At 42.1% G+C, this 22934-nt stretch overlaps 2 protein-coding genes across 7 annotated transcripts in view; one reads left to right on the top strand and one right to left on the bottom strand.

The window, feature by feature from the left end:
• Window positions 1-22934, bottom strand: part of SYPL1 (synaptophysin like 1) — a 362670-nt gene that overhangs the window by 121004 nt on the left and 218732 nt on the right. The window lies entirely within an intron of this gene.
• The window catches only part of PUS7 (pseudouridine synthase 7), a 22138-nt gene continuing 9337 nt past the window's right edge, over window positions 10134-22934 (top strand). Inside the window, exons 1-8 of one of the 6 annotated variants that reach the window (XM_066318694.1) lie at window positions 10134-10245; window positions 11591-11841; window positions 13257-13316; window positions 13958-14336; window positions 16224-16308; window positions 16439-16540; window positions 17218-17362; window positions 21571-21682. In XM_066318694.1, the coding sequence (XP_066174791.1) occupies window positions 13987-14336; window positions 16224-16308; window positions 16439-16540; window positions 17218-17362; window positions 21571-21682 (794 nt within the window). In that variant the 5' untranslated portion in view covers window positions 10134-10245; window positions 11591-11841; window positions 13257-13316; window positions 13958-13986. Of the gene's footprint in view, window positions 10246-11216; window positions 11842-13256; window positions 13317-13957; window positions 14337-16223; window positions 16321-16438; window positions 16541-17217; window positions 17363-21570; window positions 21683-22934 lie in introns of those variants that run through there. The other 5 variants (XM_066318688.1, XM_066318692.1, XM_066318691.1 and 2 more) reach the window with 5 other exon arrangements.

Below are 22934 nucleotides of genomic sequence, written 5' to 3'. Positions count from 1 at the left end.
AGATAACTTATCCATCTCATAACTCATTTAACCTCCTTAATTTCTTTTTCTAAAGTGGAAAATTATTTGTTTCTAAGTGCAAGCAATCCCATACTCAAAGTAATTAAAACATCTACATGAAGCATCCATAAAGCAATCTTAATTGGTTTTTTACTCCTGTCTTAATTTTTAGTGGGACTTCTATTAGTATTTTCTTAGCATATGTTCCAAGAAAACAAGGTTGGTGTGAAGGGTTGGTCTCCCTCTGATATATTTTTAATTGGCTGGTTTCAAACGAAGCTGGCAGTGGGTTCGTCTGCCAGTTCTTAAAGTCTCAAAGTTACTGTGAGGACACCAGGGATAGCCACCACTAATGTGTCACTTGACAGCAAATGAAGGAGAACTGAGAAGCCTTCTACTCTGTTTGGCAGGATTTGAATGAGTCAACCCATTCGCCTACTGTGGTAGGCAACAAGCTGGAAAAAGGCAAGCAGAGGGCGTACAAATGATGTACAAATGACTAGAATGATGTACAAATTATGAGAATTGTAAGGGGGGGGAAGGCATCTGAGAGATAGAAGGGAGCTGAGGGTATTGGAAGGAAGTACAGGAAGCAGAGAAAGACTGGAAGAATATTTTGATGGCATCCTGGTGGGAAGTTGTAATGAACACAGAATACAGATTTATCAAAAAACAACCTGCATTGGTTGTACTACTCATGAAACACAGTAGTGGTTTAATAGTTCAGCACAGTATTATTTTTAATGGGACCTACTTATGGGAAGATAAATTATTTTCAGCTAATGAACACATTGGGATTTATATGTAAGAGAGATTTTAAAAGATACATTGAATCCTATGTCTTCGTTCTGATTGTGAGATGGATGAAAAACTGCAAAGTTATGATTTTAAGGCAATACTTTCTAATTTGCACCAAGTTCAAGATCTTCTCATTTACTCTCACATGAACTAGCTGAACTGCATTCTTCCCAATGTCTAAATATGTTCATATTTTTACCAGTGTGTACAAATATACCTGAAGACAAATAAATAAGAGATCTTTCATGGGTATTCTTGGCTCAAAAAGTGCACCTGCCTCTAGGTCAGTTATGTCAACCATCTAGACTTAAATCAGAAAATCAAAATTTACCATCTTGTTCTTTAAAACCAATGATGGATTTGTTAGTCTGAGCTGCAGCTTTGTTTAAAACACATTATTTCAGCTGCAGCCACACAGTGACTCAAGCTGCAGCTTGTTGAGTGTGTATTTATTTATATGGCAAACCTTGCTGAGCAAAACTGAGCATGCCTTTATCAATATGCTGTTATTGAGCATGGGGGGATTCAAGCTACTTGTCCTTCTAATTTTTTTTAAAGTTATGAAAAATCCTGAACCTAAATTCTTTTTAACCTGAGTACAGCACTGTGAGCTGGTTACCTTGAGCTACCTGGAGCTGATCTAGACACCTGGAGCTAAACCCTTCTGAAAATCTGTCTGCAGTGTGTTGTAGGGTGTTTTTTCTCAGTATCAGTTCAATGACAAATACTGTGTGCTGCTAGAGGATGCAGATGCTGTTCACACACTACGTAAATGCATTTTGTAGAAATGCACACTTGGGAAGGTTTTTTAAAGGGATCTCTTCTGAAAGGAGCGAAGGAAGTATGTGATTGAACAGATCTGTAGAAGGATGCTTCAAAATGTCTTAAGAAGCTTTAGTGTTTTATTAGATTGTATGGTCATCAGCAAGAGAGAAAGCATTGGAAATACAATGTATTTGTGCATGATTATTCACGTTGCAATTGCCACTCTATCCTCAACTGTATTTCTGTAATGGGAAAAGTAGCACCAAGAAAATGAGTGGAATTATTATTTGTAGACCTGCAGTGACTAACAGTGGCATGAAAACTTAATGGACCTATGAAAGAACACACTGTCTGCAGAGGAGTGTGCTGTCCATAGGAAAGTCTGTACAGAAACTGCCCACACAGGGCTGCTGTGTGGTGTTACAGTGCAGCAGTGAGCACAGTGCTTCTGTGGAGACTGTTTACATAGCTCAGCTATGGTGATTTTCAAATAGGACTTTCATACTGCACTGGAAAGAGTTTTTCACACTTTCTCAGTTTGTAAAAGGCAGTTCCAGACCCTATTGTAAGGAGGTGTGTAGAGCCAAATAACTGCTGATTAATGCCTTCTGTTCTGTGCCTGGAGAGTTTTATGGATTACAGTGAATAAAAGGCTAATTTGTCTCCTAAAGCATATATTGATATGAATGTGATCACTTTCCTGCACTACCTAACTTGGGTTAATGGAATGTTGCTTCAATGTATTGTCTTTCTGGCATGTTCTGACTGTATCCATAATGTCTTTGTGTGGCCTGAACTTCCTATTCATTATAAATCTGTGAACAGTAATAAGCAGTTCAACAAACAGATATTTCTTAGGCTGTCAAACTCAAAGCCTGAATAACCTAAAGAGAAGTGCAATCAGACCTGCCAACTGTAAACAATAAACACTGTTCTAAAATGCAGAATGGCTTACAAGTAAAATAAAACTGAAAAGTTAGGTTGACCTGCAATTCAGCTGTTGATTATGAAAACATTAATACACAAAAGAATGAAGGCAGCACCAGTGCCTGGTAACAACTCCCTGCTTTTTTGCTTTTTCTCTTTTCTCTTTCTGTTGCTTTCATGCACAGTATAACACACTACAAGCATACAAAAGGAGAGGGCTGCAGGGTTCCCTGAATTGTTCCAGTCAACTCTCTTCATGTTTGACTGCTAAGTCCCATGCATAGAGATTAGAGGGAGACTGGAATAGTTTTTAAAGCCTGTGAGAAACTGAAGCAGCAGCAGAGTAAGAAGTAGGTGTTCATTGCTCCATGCAGAAGCCTGAAAATTTACAGGCACTCTCCCTGTTTGGTCCTTCCTTTCATCTTCCATCTGTATTCTGAAATTTTGAGGTCTGCACACACTTATACCTGAATTTGAAAAGATAATGTCAGTTTCTTAGTTAATTTTTTATTCAGAATCTGCATTCTTCCAAACTGCTTTATCTGTTCCAGCAGTAATTTCAGAATTACTTTGGACGTAATGTTACATGCTGCACATTTCCATTTGATTTTCTGTAGCAGCATTTACTGAGGCTAAATGACCAGAAAATGGCCAGACCTTCCAGCCTGAAGCACCAGACTGCAGTGATGGACTGGTCATTTTTTGTGTGTATGTGGTAGAAATGGAGCTACTCTTGCTTGTATTTCTACAGAATAAAACCATTGATCCCAACTGTATCATTCTTGAATTTTTACCTGGACCCACACCCACAGGCAGCAGGCAAATACTGGTCAACAACAGAAAAAAAAAAAATCACAATATATTAAGATGTTGATTTAGATATAATTTTAAATAAGGGGTTTTATTCTTGGAAAAAGCAGTATGACTGGCAATGAACCTGTTATCAGGCAACAGAAAATAAGGAGCTGAGTTTATTAGTCAAGGCTCTCTGTCTTTCATAGCAATTCATCAAAAACATGCATGTGTTGGAAGCCCTAGAATAATGAAAAGGTATCTTTTCAGTCCTGGCAGAGGAGACTGTTCTTTCAAGGATACAATGGTGCTTTTCAAAAGAGCACTGACTGCTAAACTTGTCCATCAATGGAAGGCTCCTTTCAGAGCAAATCTCGCTCTACTGCTTTAGGTAGCTATTCTCTAACATTTCCAATTGACTAAAATTATTGTTGCATGAAATATCTGTAAATATTACTTCTTAAATAGGAGTTAAAAACAGGGGGAAACCCGGATAAATTGCTTAAGCAACCACTTTCTGAATGGTGTCTGTTGAACCAGGCTCCTCCCTCACCCCAAGTTAAGAAGAGGAAGAAAGAAAACTCTGGACTTCAGTATTGAGGCCTTGCTTGTCTGACTTACCCCAGCTCAAACTGTGACTGGCCAACGGGACTTCAGCCAAAACCACTTCACCTCTCATTCTCTTTTCCCCGTTTTTTCTATTCCACTTCAACACACAGTTTCCACAGAAACAGAGCAGCACAAATAGCACACATTTTGGGTGCCTTTCTGGAGAAGTAAATGTAAAAAAATGGTCTGCATACAATGTCTGATTTTGGTGAAAAGCTTTATTAGATTCAGAGGTTATCTAGATACTAAAAATTATATTTAGAATTCTCTCTGTTCCTTTTAAACCTTGTATAGTAACTCCATGGATTGTCTGACAAACTGGCAGCAGAAATATGAACCTAATACTCTATTTTATCACTTGGTTTAGGGCTTTTTAAGATTTCTTTCCTCCCTACTATTCATCAGCAACACTGGCAAATGTCTAACAGAAGAAACAGAACCAGGCAAACCACTGTAGCAGCCCAATACCCAGCTTCCACTGTGCCCCACAGCCAAATGTAGTGTTACCCCTAACATTGCACTTATTTCATAGCTACAGGCTAATTTTGTACACTGAAAAATACAGTGAAGGTGGTGGTTCTCAGAACATATCCCAGCTGACTACCTAGCAGGTACCTGAGAGGATTCAGGATTCTGCTCCCCATTCTTGCCTGCATAGGACACCTTATTTGCTTATTTGCACAAATAAGTATGGATGTATGGAGTATGGATATGCTGGCCCAGTAAATACTTAGATAAAACAGGCTGCTGTGAAATAACACACTTAATATTACCTATTTCCTATTTGAAATCATGCATGTTTTCTGTACTGCTTCTACAGAGGATCCTGAAGTCAGTTGTGCTCTTGTTGTCAAGCAGCCCAGGGAGGATCCAGGGATTACTTTTGCCAGTGGTAATCAGTTTGTACAACTCCATGTGTGCTGAATGATGAATGCCAGAGGTCTCCTTCATATATCCCAGTATTATCCCAGTATCTTCAGACAGAGGGAAAGTGATGGGTGATAGAAAGGTGAAGGATTACTTGTATTCTGGATTTTATTGTCTACATACAGAATTAGGCACATAAAGAAGGAGTACCACATTGTGGCTATAATCTGGAAGTTAACCAAATTCAGGTACCAGGATTTTCTGTGTGGACGATGAGGAATGAGATTTTAAAGTCATTCACAACTCTGAATAAAAAATACCCCAGGAATTCCCATAATTCATTTCAGTTTCATATCTGTGAATCTCTGATATTAATGCGGTGACTCCCAAACAGTTTTCAGTGACCAGATCCAGCTGCACTGAAAAAAACAGGCATTTTACCAGGAGCTTAATAGGGTACAAAATTTCACAGCAATAGAAGTGATCAAAGGCAGCTAAAATAATTCATGGAAAACCCAGTGTGACAGCAGGCACAGGCAAGGCAGGCAGGCATATAAAGAGCACACTCTGCCACCCCGCAGGCCAGCACTCAAGCAGCATGAGCTGACAGGAGAGCTCATTTTCTCCCTCCACCTTTGTAGCCTTGGCTTTTCCTGCTGCGTGTGAGGCAGCAGCTTTGCTGCAAGAGAGGGTCCCACCCAGCATCAGTCCCCACTGTTGTTCATCACCCTGCGGGCAGCTCACACTTCAGCCTCTGTCCTGTCCCAGCTGTTCCCCTCCTCCTCTGCACAAATACACAAATACCCCTTTAAGGCCTTCTGAGATAATTGTGAATAGGCACAGAAATATATAATTATTCCTCCAGCTCAGATCCCTATTTCATATCATATAATGTTTGCTCTTTACCATCTGCAGGCTGCCACTCTGATATTTCATCTGTGGGTGATCGCATCCTGTTTTGTCCACACTGCTGCAAAGCTTTACAGCACCCCTGAATCAATTGTCTGACATTAAGGTAAAAAGAGAAAACATATTTCACTTGCCTCTCAATCCTATGCTTAAGGTTGATTTTTTATAGTCATATACATTCTTACTTTAAAATCATCCTGTAGAGCACATTAAATTTTTTAGAGACGAAGACCAAAAAAACCCATTCTGCCTAAAATTCTCCTTGTCTGTCTAGATAAGATGCTTTTCCACCTTTCCTCTATTGCCAACTAATCGACAGAACGATTTAGAGATTAATTTGAAATATAAGCAGATTTTTATTAAAAAAATAATGGGAGAAGGGAAAAGGAGAAGAAAAGGTGATGGCCTAATCAAGTGCTATAAACTTTGATAATTTATGTTCTCGGAAAACCCTTTATTGTCATTATTTTTGAAAACTGATTCATGATTCATTGTATGATTCATTTTGGACTGTTTTCAAAATTCCTCAATGAACCTTATCGCTGAAATTGCATTGTGAATAAAATCCTGTAAAAAAAAAATCCCTTTTTCATAATATCATATTTTTAAATTTTGAATGGTAATGAGTTATCACCCCCACTTTTTGCTTCATGCAAGGCCTCAAAATAACCATGAAAAATGCAAACAACCTACATACGAAAAATACATTAAGCTTTTAATAGTTCTTTCATTTTAGTTCTCTGTGGTGCTATTAGTGACAGGTAAAAATCAGACTAGTTAAGTGCAGCTGGTGCAAAGGGGTATAAAATTACAACTTATCTGCCTAATTGTCTGTGCCCCTGAGAGGCATAAAAAACTGAAGAAGAGTGAGAGCAGTTATTGCTGCTCTATTTTATTAGCTTTTTCTATGGACTGGGAACATCTCAACATTGTATCTTAAGATTTTCAATGAGCGTTTTTGGAGAAGATTGACTCAACATGCTTCTCACTTGCGTTCTCTTCCTAGCCAGATTTATGCTCCCATCTGCTGAGATGTGCTATCCTGATTTCCCCTCCTGGGGAGCCTGAGAGTAGGAAGCCATCACAAACTTATTACAGTTTGGTCATGTTTGGTCATATTTTTTTTTCCACAAAAGAAACTTCCTTTAGGTTACATTAAGCAAAGTTTCTATGGCAATGTAGTGATACATTGTAATAGAAATTAAAATAATATTTTTCTGATACCACCCAAGGGATATATTAGATCATTTATAATAGAGGGGGTTTTAATTGTTAAACCAGCCAGAGGGAAAAAAAAAAACCTTCAAGTTGCAGCCATATTATTATTTTCTTTTTATATTTTACATTATAACTCTTTATGTAAAAGGAGCACTTGACTAATGGAAAGAGAAAGGGGTCATGACTGCGGCCCTTTGCCAGCTTACACTTGGAAACCATGTTAAGGGTAGATCATAGCACAGGCTGATTGAGCAAGCCATCATCAGTGGTCTCTAATTATGGTCTCTGCTTGCCAGGGTGGATCAGTTTTATCTCTGAAGCAGGACTAGCATTTCCCTCCTTCCAGCCCCTGAAGTATAGGAAGGGTGAATCCCTCAAGGATTTTGTCTGTAGATTCTCAGACACAGGCAGACAGTTCTTTGACATGTCAGAGAATGCTTGTTGGTACTGAGAAAGGAGTAATAAACTCTTCTAAATATATTAGAAGACTTGGGAAACACATAGGAATGATCTTATTAAGCTATTTACCTTGTGGTAGCACCTGCAGGTCCTTCAAAATGCTGGTTCTTCAGTGTATGAGGTACTTCATACCACTCCAAATTCTATCTGAGCTGATGATAGTGGATGATAGATGAACACATAGTCAACAGGGAGAACTAAGAGAAGGGTAATTATCATACCGAGCATAGTTGTAAGATACAAACTACTTAATTACTGACAAGGATTTTGTAGACAAGGAGGTACTTAATGTAGGCATTTGGAGGAGGAAAAATAAGTATTTTAAGGAAGCTCACCTGCACGAGATAGAAGAAGCAAGAAGTTACATGACAAAAAAAGCTGGACCAGTATGGGAATACAGCTAGAAAGCAGGACTCAGAGCACTGCTCAAATCACTACAGAAGCAGACCTGCTAACTTTGGTAGGCCATAAGCCCTGGCAGCAAAAAGCAGAAACCTAAAGGAAGCAAGAGATAACGGTGTGTTTGGGTGTGCTTTGGTATGCTTTGTTAATGAGAAACCATGCAAGACCATACATGCTTGTGCAGGTCTGTGCTAGCCTATAGTTAAACGATGTTACTAAGAAACATAGACATGGTCGTTATGGCTGTTAGTGCTTAAGCAAGTAGTTATTTTCAGCTACAGCTGAAAAGGTATAAATACTGAGCTCTGAACTCAATAAAACAGCTTCGTGCATTCAAACCATGCAGTCCACATCTCTATCGATTGCCATCAGACCAATGCATGATAGTCTTGCTGAAGGTTTCCCTCAGCCAGATTATTTTCAGCTACATGTTTTTGCCTGGGAGAGGTGAAGAAACAACTTTTCAATATCTGACAGCCATAGTCAATGGCCGAATGACAATAATGTTCAAATGACACATAGCTCTTTCTGTGCTGTCCCCACCACTGAGACAGCCTGGAGCTGGTGATAGCACTGGCTTCCTCCGTGACACTACAGCTGTCAGAAGTGTCATAATCTGCCTTGTCAGTCACTAGCCTCCATTGCTGCCTCCAGTCCACTGTTCACCTCTCCTCAGAAGTGCACTGAGCCATTCCTGATGTCCCTACTGGTATCTAGTAGGTTAATTGAATTCCAAGTGGACAGGGGTTAAACTAAAGTTCTGTAGAAAAGACAAGATTTGATCCCCTAGAGCTTTATAAGAAAAGATCTCTATTGATCCACCTCTGCTCAGACCTAAGGAGAGCTGAATCTTTGCTCCTTCCTTTTTTCTTTGATGGGGTCTTTCATAAGCTAGTCATTGAGCAATGCATGCATACCTGGGATTTTTTAAATCCCAAGCAAAGTACTTTGTTGTGTTACTTTCTTATTCAACTCCAAGAGGGAAGGTAAGTACAAGAGATGAGAAAATAAGTTACCCATATACAAATACCAGTTGTAAGTCTCATCACATAAGGAATACAATACAATTAGAGAATGAGAGGTATGAGACACTAAATACTGGTATTAATAGCCTGGCTAAGAGGAAGTTTGAGACAGGCTGGGATTGGGACGTGACACACAGGATCTTAAAAATAAGGACAAATCTACGTGTTGAAATTAATGAAGATACCTTCCTTGCACCAGTGCTTAAAATAGAAAAGAGGGTAGAAGATGACATTCTGACTATGTTAGAAAAGACTGTTTGCACAGATCTGGCCTGGTTTTTAAAGTGATTTCCATAGGCACAGTGTAGGTTTTGAATGGGGCTCGAACATTCCCTTGTCGTGGGACTAATGTTCAGTTAGCTCGATGTGTTTCGGATGCCGGGGAGGCTCGGGAAGGTCACCATCTCGGGCACACGGTTCCCTTCTTTGGCTATAGCCGTCTTTCGGAAATTAAACTTTTGTTCTGCACCGTTGCAGTTCATCGCCTGCCTACCCCAGACGCCTCGCAGGGAGCCTGAGCGGGCGGGCGGTTTCGGAAGCGCGGGCAGGAGCAGCTCCTCGCCAGGTACCGCCGCACACCTGCCCCCGGCCCGGAGCCAGCGCGGCGGGGCCACCGGCACACACCGGGGCGGGCACAGCCCGGGGGAGGGCACACACCGGGGGCGGGCACACACCGGGGGAGGGCACAGCCCGGGGGCGGGCACAGCCCGGGGGCGGGCACACACCGGGGCGGGCACACACCGGGGCGGGCACAGCCCGGGGGAGGGCACACACCGGGGGCGGGCACACACCGGGGCGGGCACACACCGGGGGCGGGCACACACCGGGGCGGGCTCACACCGGGGCGGGCTCACACCGGGGCGGGCACACAGCGGGGGAGGGCACACAGCGGGGCGGGCACACACCGGGGCGGGCACACACCGGGGGCGGGCACACACCGGGGCGGGCTCACACCGGGGCGGGCACACACCGGGGCGGGCTCACACCGGGGGAGGGCACACACCGGGGGCGGGCACACACCGGGGCGGGCACACACCGGGGCGGGCACAGCCCGGGGCGGGCACACACCGGGGCGGGCACACACCGGGGGCGGGCACACACCGGGGGAGGGCACACACCGGGGGCGGGCACACACCGGGGCGGGCTCACACCGGGGGCGGGCACACACCGGGGCGGGCACAGCCCGGGGCGGGCACACACCGGGGGCGGGCACACACCGGGGAGGGCACACAGCGGGGGAGGGCACACACCGGGGGCGGGCACACACCGGGGGCGGGCACACACCGGGGCGGGCACACACCGGGGGCGGGCTCACACCGGGGCGGGCACACACCGGGGGCGGGCACACACCGGGGCGGGCACACACCGGGGCGGGCTCACACCGGGGCGGGCTCGTTCCCGCGCCGCCCCCTTTCCCCGCAGCCCCCGCCCCGCCGCGCTGACGCCCGCGCCGTCCTCCCGTGCCGGCGTGCGGGTAAGTGGCTCCCCCTCGGCGGCTCCTGCCTGGCGGCGGGCGGGGCCGCGCCCTCCCCCGGCAGCCGCGCTGGGCTCCGCGGCGGGGCCGGCTCTCCGCTCCCGGCCGCAGGGTGCTGCCTTGGGGCAGCTTCCCCCCGGCCGGGCTTTCCCCTCCGCTGCCCGCCGGGCGCCGCGTGTAGCCGGCAGCCCCGCGGCGGAGCCCTTCCTCCGGCCTCGCCCCCGTGCCCCGCCTGCCCCGGCCCGTGCTCCCTCCCTGCCCGGCAGCCCGGGCGCTGGCAGCGGCTGTTCGGGCCTGCCCCGGCGGCATGGCCCCTGCAGCGGCCCTTCCGGCCCGGGCCCGGGGCGCTGTGGCGGCGGCACGGCACGGCCCGGCACGGCATGGCCCGGCCCGGCACGGCATGGCCCGGCACGGCATGGCCCGGCCCGGCACGGCCCGGCACGGCATGGCCCGGCCCGGCACGGCCCGGCACGGCATGGCCCGGCCCGGCACAGCCCGGCACGGCATGGCCCGGCCCGGCCCGGCACGGCATGGCCCGGCCCGGCACGGCATGGCCCGGCCCGGCACGGCATGGCCCGGCCCGGCCCGGCACGGCATGGCCCGGCCCGGCCCGGCACGGCACGGCATGGCCCGGCCCGGCCCGGCACGGCCCGGCACGGCACGGCCCGGCACGGCATGGCCCGCGGGCTCCGGGCTCCGCTCGCTCCCCGCCCGCGCTGTCCCCAAGGGCTGGCCTCGGGGCGCTGCTGCTGCACCATCGCCGCCTCCTCGGCCGCCTGGTAGTCCCATGTGCCTCGTCTCCCGAGAAAGCGGCTCCGGCCCCGGCGCTGCCCCGCTCCGCCTCTGTTACTTAGTTGCCCGCCGTGCCTGCCTGGCCGGGGCCGCGCCAGCAGCCATCTGCCGCTCGGCCTTTCTGCATGCGGAGGATCCGGTGTTTGGAGTAACTCGGTCTCCGTTAAAACGCTGAAATTGCTGCGAAGTTGGTGTTTATGCAGATCCTGGCTTTTATGGAAACACATTTTAGGAAAAGGGCCGAGTCAGTCGAGCAGCTGTAATAAGCGCCTCTCGCTAGCAATCTGCACAAGCGAGGCTGCGTGTGCCCCGCTCGCTTCTACGTGCTCCTTTAAGCAATTATCCTGCAGAATTTATCCCCGATGGCGGCTGCCAGGGCACAGGATAGGATTTTGTAGTATGTGAGTCACTCTTCTGTGAGAATAGTCAGTGTGTGACAGCTTCCGAGTGCTTGTGCCCAACATCGAATTCTTCTAACAGTTTGTATAATTCAAAACCTAGGTATCACAGTGTTATTTAAGGAGCATATTTCTCTTGTTACCACCTTTGGCAGATGTCTCAGAGGATTTCACTGTGCTGAGTGCTATTTTGTTCGCTATGTGAAGATACAAGCCATCTGAAAGCCTTTTCTACTTCAGTGTTTTATAAACCAGCCTCTGTAAATTTTGTACATGGGAAGAGGATCTGGAAACAGTGGTGAATTGCTTCATTTGGCTATGACTTTTATATATTGTTCCTCTTGAAAGAAGAATTTTATGAACTTTTATTTGAAGACAGACTAAAATTGGTGCTTTCAGCTTGAAGGTACATTGTTTTGCTAGTTGTTCTGCTTTCTTGTGTGTGTGTCTTATCACTCTTCAGGCCATACATAGACCTAATTTTATAAGTCCCTCCTTGTTTCCTTTTCATTAATTTATTTTTGTAGCATGCATTTTCAGTTCTTCTTTTGAGCAAAACATTTTAGGTGTTTCTAAAACAGTCATTCCTGCTTCCTTACCCTGAGCTGGTGATCTCTTCAATGGGGAGTCCAGGCCGTGAAGTCAGCAGTGGCTAACTGGGAACAATTACTTACCAACCCAGCACATGCTGATTGTCAAGTTAGCAGTAGGACTTCCTTTAAAAACATATCCTTTAAAATTGGATAGATTACGGTATTTAGTGCCTGGAGAGATAGTACAGGGTGATGTATGTAGTTCTAAAATACTGCTCCCTGCCTAGATTAATTTCTCAGTAACAGCTGAATCCTGTTAGTTTAGAATCTTGGTTGTTGTGGACAAAATTGACTCACCATGGGGAATTTAGTTTATTACCAGTTAGCTAGTGATATACAAGGAAGACCACTACTTAAACACAGACTTGGGGAAAACTCCTTTCTTCCCTTTTTCTCTTTGGCCCCTGAAGTTATGTTCTGTCCCTTGGACATGGCAGTGGTAGTGCAGGAGGCTGGGGTTGGTACATGGAGGTTTCTTTCTGCTGCTCATTTCTTCTGCTCCCATGTGGGTGTTCTCCATGGACCCCTCAAGAGTGTCCCTGTCCCACTGTGGGCACCTCCACAGGCTGCGGTCCCTTCAGGGGCATCCCTGCTCCAGCGTGGAGTGTTTCCTTCCCAGAGCTCATCTCCAGTTGTGTCCACAACAGTTGTCCCCTTCTCCATGCTTCCCATGTGCCTTCTGTCACGTGTCTCCTCCAGTGCTGTTTTGCATTTTATTGCTGCCACTGGCAGCTTTGTTTCTCAGATAAACTGGAGGGGAGGCACCGTGTACTCATCTGAGCTGGAGGATGGCAGGCAATGGGTTCATGGAGCAGCTGGAACTGGCTGTGGCCCACACAGGGCAGTTTATGGCCTCCTCCCTGCAGCCCCTGCTACTGAAACCTGCACTTTATCCCCGGAACACTCCTGTGCCAGTTGGGTGATGCTGGAAAAAAAGGTGCTATCCATGCCTAGTTATAGAAATTCCACTTTCCTTTTTTACACTTAGAAATGAAAACAAAGTTCTCTCCTGTAGCTTGCTAAATAGCAACAATGTGTTGTGTCACTAGGATGGTAATACTTTTGCAATTGTATTTATTAACGTGTCCATCTGTTTGCTCCTCTGTAACTGCTGATACCTGGGTCAAGGGCAGCTGCTTTCTCTAATGATTGCATTCATATATGTTTTCATAATCTTCTTTTTTTCCATAAAACTTTCTCAGAGAGTTGGTTTTCCTCTTCTTTTCAGATCTGAAGGCATTAGTTCTGCTGACACAAAGGTGGCAGCTCTGAGCCCTATTCTTCCAGGGTGAGTAGTCATATTCTTCTCAGAGACTGTTAAATTTCTTTGTTGTTTTGTTTGTCTCACTGATGTGATGATTTTGGTATCTCATCCCTCGTACCTTTTGGGCTGAATCGATGCCACCTTGAGTTGAGAATGTGTGGCATTCTGTGTGTTGGAAGAGCACAGAAAAGGAAGACGTGAGATTTCAAGTTTGGGGGAACTCAGCCATTCTCTCTCTCTCTGTCTTTGCAAGATGGAATCTTGATAGAAGGGGGAATAATTGAGGGTAGTCATGTTTAAGAGAAGGCTTATAAACAGTTTCTTAGGCACCAGACTGCTGTTGACAGCAGAGGCTGTGTGTGCACAGGCCTGGAGGCAGCCATGGTAAGGGCAGGCAAGAGTGATGATGGTGGTAAATGGTCAGTGCAGCACTGAGTCTTGCTCTGCTGTAGTCCAGCATATGTGCTGCCCTCATAATTCCTTCTTTCTCCCCAAGAACATATTGTTTCTACGTATTCAAAATGTTTACGTCATGTTTAACTTCAGTGCAGAAAGCTTATGGTTTCCCTGAAAAATTGCAGGGGGCAGAGTCCTTGGAGTGAAGTGACTGTGTATTGATATTGCTCTCAGCAGACAGAAAATAAGTCTTTCTTCTTCTTTCTCAGGGCTTCCTATCCTACCCTGTGCCTTAAACATGGAAACTGTAGAAATGAATAGTGTATCCTTGAAACGTCCTCGCTCTGAGGATGATGTGGCCAATGCAGATGAAATTAAAAGGCAGAAGATCCTGGAGATGTCTAAGGCAGGGAATGACTCTGGGGAGAGTATTGAGACTGTAACAGAACAACCCAAGGACATGAAAAATGAAATAATCCCCAATGAGGAAAGTGAGGAGCAGGAAGAAGAAGAGCTAGAGGAGAGTGATGAAGATGGAGATCCAGAGAGCTTTGCAGATATGATGAAGCATGGACTGACAGAAAGTGACGTTGGCATAACTAAATTTGTTAGCTCTCATAAAGGCTTTTCTGGAATCTTGAAAGAGAGGTAACTCTTTGTCTTGTTGCATTTGTTAATTCCTTGTGTAACACAGCTGTAGTTCTCCATTTTCCTTTTTGGACTTACAGATTGCAGCTGGATTACGTGAGGTTCATTACTTTTTTACTGCTGAGACTCGAAGGGAGGTTTAATTTGGGACTCTTCTAGATTGTGGCGTGTTTGTTCGTTTTTGTTTGGGTTTTTGATTGGCTGGGTTTGGGTTTTTTTGTTTGGTTGGGTTTTTTTTTTTTTTAAATTTATTTTCCTGTCAAATGGAGCTCTGACGAAGGAAGCTGTGTATGAGTAGAGATACAAGATTACACTGACCTTTGCTGTTTCCTTTGCTCTCTGGCAGCAGCACACATAAAACCTTACACAGTACACCCACCTTTTGCACTTCTCCTCAGTGCTGATACAAGATGCACTGAAAAATGGCATTGAAAACATCCTTCTTTGGTTCTTTGCTTTGCTCTGACTTTTTTGTCCTAATGTCTGTAAACAAGTATAGTTAGGCTTTAAATTACTGTCTGTTCAGTTGTAATATCATTTACATTGAAGGGAGATTTAAAATTCAGGATGTGGAATTTATTACACACGTACATTATATATTTAATAAGATGTTCGGGGTTTAGTAGCTTTTTAAAATGAAACTTATGGGTTTTTAAAATTAAAGAGTACCTTTGAATAAAACAAAATGCAAATACAAAAGCTTACTGAAGTGAGGATTGTTGTTTCCCTGACTTAACAAAGCAGTTAAGGTTGCTTTGTTTACACACTGAAAAAGTCCCTGTGTTTAAATACTGGCTTCGTATCTAGATAATTTAACATAATAAAATGATATATGCATATTATGTATGTATTTAATCTTTATATGCAGCATTAAGAAGCTAGTGTAATCCTTCTCTGGGAAACATAATCTATGCTGAACCTTCTTCTGGGAAATCTGCCAATTTGGTTGGCCAATTTTCTACCATGTGGTAGAAAATTTGTGGGTTTGTGGGGGTTTTTTTGGATCCTGGTTTTTAACACCTATTAATTCATTCTTGGCATTTTTATGGTACCATCACTAGCGTGTCTAGACAGCTACAGATAATACAAGAGAGGACACATAACACTTCTCAGGAGGAGATTCTACCAAATGCTGTATATCTGCACAGAGGGGTGGCAAAAAGGGGCTTGGGGGAGGTACAGTAGAAAGCTTCCCGTGGTGAAGGTTTATCCATCTTTCAACATTGATAGAATAGGAGTTGTTTTCTCTTTTTTCCCCCACTTTGCTAGCACGTGCTTCTTAAAAATCATTTAGCAGTTGCAGCACAAGCCAACTGTGCTCTGTTATAGTTGAGCTGTTTTTATTATTAGACAGGAGCGACAGGATTGAAAATGTCACAGTAAAATTCTTTCTTGCTCTCATGGAGTATGCAGAGTAACTTTATTTGAATGATGTTCTTTACAACTGAATATATGAAAAAAGCTGAATTTGTCTTGCCTTCTGTAGAGTGGCTAAAATGCCCTTTATTTTGCAGGTTATTTGAAGTGGCAGAGATAATGCAGTAGTTAATGCAATGCAGTAGAGTCTTAATTGCCAGTAATGACTGGCATTGAGGATAAGCATTACTGATCTTTTCAAGCTAGTGAGAAAATGACTCAGAATAACTACAGCAGGTGTTTGGTGATCTGCAAAGAAGTCTGCTGTATTTGGATATGTGTTCCTGTGGTATCCTTCTGGGGGGTGGGAATAGGTACAGCTTTCTCCTGGTGAAATTTCTTTAATGTGAATTGAACTACATTAATTCAAAATTCTTTGGCAAATTCTGCTAACAGACAGCTGTTTTAGGAAAGGACTTTATGTGATGTGGGATTTTTATTTTAAATGTAATGCATGTTTCTTTCTATCAGATATTCAGACTTTGTTGTCCATGAAATAGGCAAAGATGGACGTGTGAGCCATTTAGATGACTTTTCTGTTCCAGTGGATGATGAGGTAAATTTTGAGGTAAAGATTTGGTAATGGCTATGGTTCTTAATGCTCCTTAAACAAGAACATTTAAAGACTGGAAATTGCTCCATGAGGGTTATTGGCTGTTTGTTTTTTCTCCCCAAATATGTATTAGGACCCATCAGAAGAAACATTTACAGTTTTGTCAGATGAAGACAAGCAGCGTTTAGAGGAGCTCCAGCTTTTTAAGAATAAGGAAACTAGTGTTGCCATAGAGGTAAAAATTAGTAAATGATATCAAGTTTGGGATGGTGGCAAAGAGAGGCTGAGGGAGGGAGGCAGGGAGGGGAGTGAGAAGGAAAGGTACACACTTTTTAATGCATGTGAAGTGTAAGAGCAATTTGAACATGATGTGACAGATAACACCAGACTGTGTCCAGTTTAGAGGTCAATTCTGTAAAGTCTTACAGATGTACTCAAATTCCTGCATGTGTGAGCTGTCACTTTGATTTTGTGAGATTGTACACAGTAACTTAAATACAGGTTTTAATTCCTGTGGCGTTTAAATTATCCTTCAGTATTTTGGTTTCCTGCCTAGTATAGTTTTAAAGAATAGGCAGGTTTACATAAAACATCTATCCAGATGAAACACAACTTTCAAGGTCAGTGTTTAGTGATTTAATAGAAAAAAGAAGATAAATATGGTCTTCTGTAACGAGAAAGATAAGAAAATGAAATTAAAACATTGATATTTTTAAACTTTCAATTATTCCAGATACTAAAAGAATAACTATTGAGCTAAATTTGGGGCATGGAGATGAGTAGGATTATATCTGGTAATTTCAAATAACCATTCACACATAAAATAATCTTATCTAGCTAATTCTTCCTTTAAGGCACTCTCCCCTTTTGAATTAATTTATTGGGTTTCTGCATGTATGTGTATGAACACAGGTAATTGAAGACACCAAAGAAAAAAGAACCATCATCCATCAGGCTGTGAAGTCCTTGTTTCCAGGACTAGAGACGAAAACAGAAGATCGAGATGGAAAGAAATACATTATTGCTTATCATGCTGCTGGGAAAAAAGCACTGGCAAGTGAGTTTCAGTATCACAGCAGATGGGTAAAGTAAATGCTAAAATTATCCCCAAAGTAAAAATTATTCGTAAGTACTTCGAGTGAGTGTGCTTCCTAATGTAGTCTTGCTTCATTTTTTCCTTGTTTCAGCTGATAGTGTTCATCTAAAATGATTAGGACCACAAGAAATATTTTAAATTTAAATTTCTACTTTTTTTCTTTCCAAATAATTGATCCAGTACAACTATATTAGAAGGGAGAACATTGTCTTCTACTTCAGTGGGAAGAGGCAAAACAGAGGCTTTATTTTCAGTATTTTTTGAATTTAACTTTGATGATCTTAACTGTGTGTGTAAGTGTGCATTGTGGATGTAAGAGGTTGTAGTTGGAAAATGTACATTAGATTGATAGAGGATGAAATCTTGATTGTCTTGAATATTCATGTCAGAATTCTCAATTACTTGAATAGAGACAAGCATCTCTTTGTTTTCTCAGTTATCATTTCATATAAACATAGTTTATTTACCATGATCATTACTTCTGCTTCCAAGGCCAATTGTATTTGCAGAAAATGATCTTTATTCCTTTTAGATCACAATTATTTTTTTTAAATAGTCGAAGTAATGAAGGATTTTCAAAATGAAGTGTTATCCACTCTAATCTTGCAAAATACTGGTTTGGACACTGGGAATAAATTAACATGGTTTTACATCTTTCAATTTTATAAAAATTTGGTGCTACTGTAAATTTAGAGTATTATCTACCTGCAGAATGGTGCACATTTAACTAAAGATACTAAGGTCTAGTTTGTTGCATTCCTCTGTTGCATTCAACTTACTAAAATGATGGTCTGTAAACCTAACTCTTTAAAGGTAAGGGAGTTTGAGGAAGGATAAGGAAATAAAGTAATTTAAAATGGGAAATAAAATAATTTCCCCTGTAATTTAGTTATTTAAGGCTTGTTCTAAGCAAATATGGGAATGTTGTATTTTAATTGGTCTAATTATAATGTGTTTATGTGCCTTATTTAGTCATGTTTAGAAAATGTGGATGTTTGCATGCTTTTTGCATGGAGTATGTATACTTACCAGCACAAAATTCTCCTCAGCCAGACTTGTTCTCTGTTGGTTTGTGATGGTTTTTCCTCCACCTTTTCCTTCTGCTGCCTCTATTCTTTAACCACTGTTACCATTGAGTGGATGTTGTTAAGCTGATTTAGAGGATACTATATAAAAGAATTTAAGTATTTGAAATATGCCGAAACGAATTTAGTGGTGTGTCTCTAGGATTAAAACATTATGTGGAGCACCATGTTGTAGAGAAGCATCATCTATTTAAACTTGGATTCCCCAGCTGTCATGCTGCAGGCACCTGTGCATTTGTTGCAGATGTGTCAGTTTCTGTGAGTGTGTGTAAATGCTTACGGATGTAAGACTGAAGTTCTTTTTAGTCAGGATTGTATTTATCTTTCTTGTTTATATAGCCACAAACATGTCTTAGTTGTGAATGGGCTCCCCAGGCAAGAAACATTTCAGAAGTGTAGAATACTGGATTATTAGCTGAGATACCTGATTACGTTGGTTGATAACATAAAACATTACCAAACATACTTCTTAAAATTTAAAATCAGAAGCTGCTTTGTGTCTATAGTTTGTTTACCCTCCAGATACTTAAAATACTGTCTTACTAAATTGTCAGTAAACTGTTGTTTCATCATTGTCCACAAATTAAGTTTGTCACATCTCCAGCTGAAGCTTTCCATATGTTCACTGTTTGCCTCTGCACGATTCCATTCCATAATTGTCTAAATTGCTGTCATCCACCACCTAGCTGTTGGATGCTCCCTGAAGCATAAACAATCCCATAACCATAAACCTGCATGTTCACCTCTAAAAACCCTTCAACAATCTAAAAATTAAATGCTACTCTTTTGTACTCTTTATGCTCTGCATTGGGACAGAGGTCAGAGCTGCAACAGGTAAGAGATGTTGACATTTCATACTAAAAAAAATGAAATGCCAACCATTACGACCTCCTAAATAGCAACAGGACTGGCCAAACTTGCAACAATTTCTTAAAAGTCCCTACACATAAGTATTACTTAAAATGCCCTGAAACAGCAAAGAAATAGGCTTATTCTATCTCTTTTTCATGGTGCAGTATAGGCAGTATTCATTTGGTGCAGAGAAAGTCTGCCTAAGTGATATGAATTATCAATTTTGACAATACATGTTGACAGCTATGGTAGATTTTCCGTGGATTTCAGTTAGCCAAGCCTTTGCCCTTCAGCCTGTGTTTCACACACTACTATCTGTCTTTATACAACTTTAAAAGCATTTATCACACCTGCTGCTATTAGAAAAGAGCTTCCAAACCTCAGGTTTCAGCAAAAAGTTTGGAAATAAAATTTTACTGTCAAAAAATGTAACGTCACTCTGAAACACAGCAATAAAGACTGCAAATTGTTCCACTGTTCCATCTACCCAGTTGAATGCTTTGAAGTATTGGGTGAGGAATGGTTGGGTGTCAGGACTGTGGCTGCAGCCTCCTTTGGATAGGGTCATGGCTGTGATGCCCAAAGCATGAGGAGCCCATTGGTCTGTATAGTACCTGCAGAATCCTTTCAGCGTAGGTCACATTAGGGCTCACTTATTGAAGTGTGTTGAAATGACCATGTGCAAGGTGTATTGGTTAAATATAAAGAATGGTTCCAGCTTTGTGAACTGAACTTTGTCTTACTCTCTTCCCTTCTAATTGCTGAGATCTTCATGGAGAACCTTGCTCTTCCAGCTGAATGCAGTGTTTCATTGAGTTTAAGAGTAGTGGTGGCTCAGAAGGAGAGACCAGCAGGAGTGTGAGGTCTCCAGTTCAGGCCCTATGAAACTGTGGGAGTGGAGCTTGTGCTTAAAAACTGATGGTGCAACTGAACAAGTGATGCAATAATTCTAAGTGACTAAAACCTCTACATACAGTGTTTTATACTGTAGCATCCAAAATTATCTTTGCAGAAGTGTGTGTATGAATGGCAGCTTCTCAAAAACAAGCAAGAATTAAACATACTTACTATCTGTGTGGGATATCTGGACTTTATAAAAGCAATGTGAAAGAAACCCCAGTATTTCTCAAGAATTTCCTTCCTGCATTGGTGTTTGTATACTGAAATAAGGCTGGCTTTTTCAGTTAGCTTTTGCTGTTAGAAAAAATTCTTATGCCTTTTTTTACAAAACCAGGTATGTCTGCTTAGTGGCTAGCAACAGGGCTTAAATAAGAGACTTCTTATATAAAACAAAATGAATTCTTAGTTTTGTTCTGAAATAACAAGAAATCGATAAACCTCAGAATTAAAGGAGCCTCAAAATTGGTTGCTCTGTAGAATCAGTCTCCCTTCCCATTAATGCTATTGACTATTGGAATGTGAAAGTTTTATCTCTAGGGCTTTTTATGTGCAAAGAAAAGCTTAACAAGTCATTGACAGTTTCCTTCTCCAGAAAATGTCAAATAGTAGCACAGAATTGTAAGTCAGTTGTTAGTCTTTGGGATCTGAAGTTATTTCGGCCTCTGGCCTTCTCTAAGCAAGGCACCATACCTGCCATGGATTGTATGTTAATGTCTCTCTAGTACCAGATTTCTTGATCCCACTGTATTTTAAAAAGAGCCATCCTAAAGTAATTTTTTTAGCATGATTTTTTAGGGTTTTGTAGCAATGCAATTCATCCTTTTGCATGAGACACAGAAAAAAAATACTACAGAAATAAAGAATATGTCTGTACTATAAATAATAGTGGTAGTCTTCCCACAAACAGGCCTCCAGTGGTCGTCAACTATTAATTATAGAAGGAGCTAGAAGAAACGTGGTGTAGCTTCTGTTGCTGAAAGTCAGTATAATGACAGTGTTTTTGAGAAATTTAATCAGGTGATACAGCAATTAAATGACTAGGGTATATTTTCAGATAATTTCATGAGAAAGGAGCTGTCACTCTTTCATTCAGGATTTTCTAGGTGACAGAACTAATTAAAGGGAAGTTTACAGTCCAGTGGAAGGGGAGGTTTTTCTCAACAAGCTTTGCAACTTTTGCTGTCAGTAATTAACTCTTTCCTTTTCGTCTTTTTAAAAGCAGATGGAAATTAGCAGAAATTGAATCTTGCATATTTAGAATAAATGTAGCTGCAACAGCAAATACATTATTCTTTTTCAAAGAGTGACACTTTAACCTTTTTGCTTTTAAAGATCCAAGAAAGCACTCTTGGCCAAAATCTAGGGGAAGCTACTGCCATTTTGTACTGTACAAGGAGAACAAGGACACTATGGATGCCATTAATGTCCTATCCAAATTTTTAAGGTAAGGCTGTTGTTTCTGCCATCCTGGCTGGTGTGCAGCCCTCTCCCCCTCCATGTTTCTTGTTGCTGTAAATACTATGCTTCGGAATTATTTAAGAGCAACACAAGTGATTGCTATTCTCTAATTTGTAGACAGTTTAAAATGAAAAGTTACTTTAGAACATCAAATTTAAAACTTAGAAGTTTTGTGAGGAGATGAGAAAGAAACAAAATGAGCCTAAGAAATTTTAAAGACTACTCTACTGTTTCAATGGAAAATGTCCACAATTGACATTGGCTGTTCTGAGAAAGACTTGGCAGCTGAAAGCCTCAATGTACGTAAGCTGAATTAAAAGCCATTTTTTTCTCCCAGTGTGTGAATATATGCAAGTTTGTTATGAACCTGTCAGATATTGTTGTGATAATATGCTGATCAGTTCCTAAGCAGTTACAGTTGATAAACTGTTGTTCCATGTATTAATTTCTCCATGGCAACACAGGCTTAGTTCCTTTCACCCCATCAAGTGCAGAAACAAAAAGATTTGCCAAGGCGTGACATGAACACAGTGAATTGCAGAGGAAGAGCAGTTTTAAAATTGGGTCAGTTCAGTGATATACTCATAGGGAAATTTCCCCACTTCTCCCCTTCTTTTCTCCTTTGTTCTTCTTGTCCAAAAAAAAAATTGTAATCTAGACTGTAACCAGTGAATGACTTAGTATTGATAGTGAAAACTGAATTGGCAAGAGCATAGTTAGGTGGAAAACTGTATGTAATGGCAATCCTGCTACCCCCTGGAGCCCTGAACTGGAATAACTGGAAATATTCCATCTAACACAGGCTGTAAAGTACAAAGTGAAAAGGAAAGGAAATTTTTCTCTCAGGGAAAGGATCAAATTTTAAATTAACTTCTCATACTCTCTCATAGTGTGCAGGCATGGTATTCAAACTGACATGTTTGAAGTTTAAGGAAGAAGTGGACATGATTTTTTTTTTTAGTGAAGTTGCTAGTGGTTGTGCATTTGTGTATTGAGGGAATGTTTATAAAGAAGTACTTCAAAGTTCATATTTTGAAAGCTCTGTTGTGTTAAAAGTGAATTGTCTACATATAATTAAAGCAGAGAAGTTTCTTTGTGTTTTATGTACTCATGGATGAGACTAGAAAATGTCACACACATGTCAAATTGTAACCCAGTTCTGAGGAATGTAGGTATATTTTTCTATTTTTAATTTATAAGATTAATAATTCTAGGCAATTATGCTGAAAATTATGTTT

Source organism: Sylvia atricapilla, chromosome 5, assembly GCF_009819655.1.
Source record: "Sylvia atricapilla isolate bSylAtr1 chromosome 5, bSylAtr1.pri, whole genome shotgun sequence".
In the NCBI taxonomy this organism is placed as follows: Eukaryota; Metazoa; Chordata; class Aves; order Passeriformes; family Sylviidae; genus Sylvia; species Sylvia atricapilla.
Note: the sequence above shows the minus strand (reverse complement) of the source record. Positions and strands in the feature narration are given on the sequence as shown.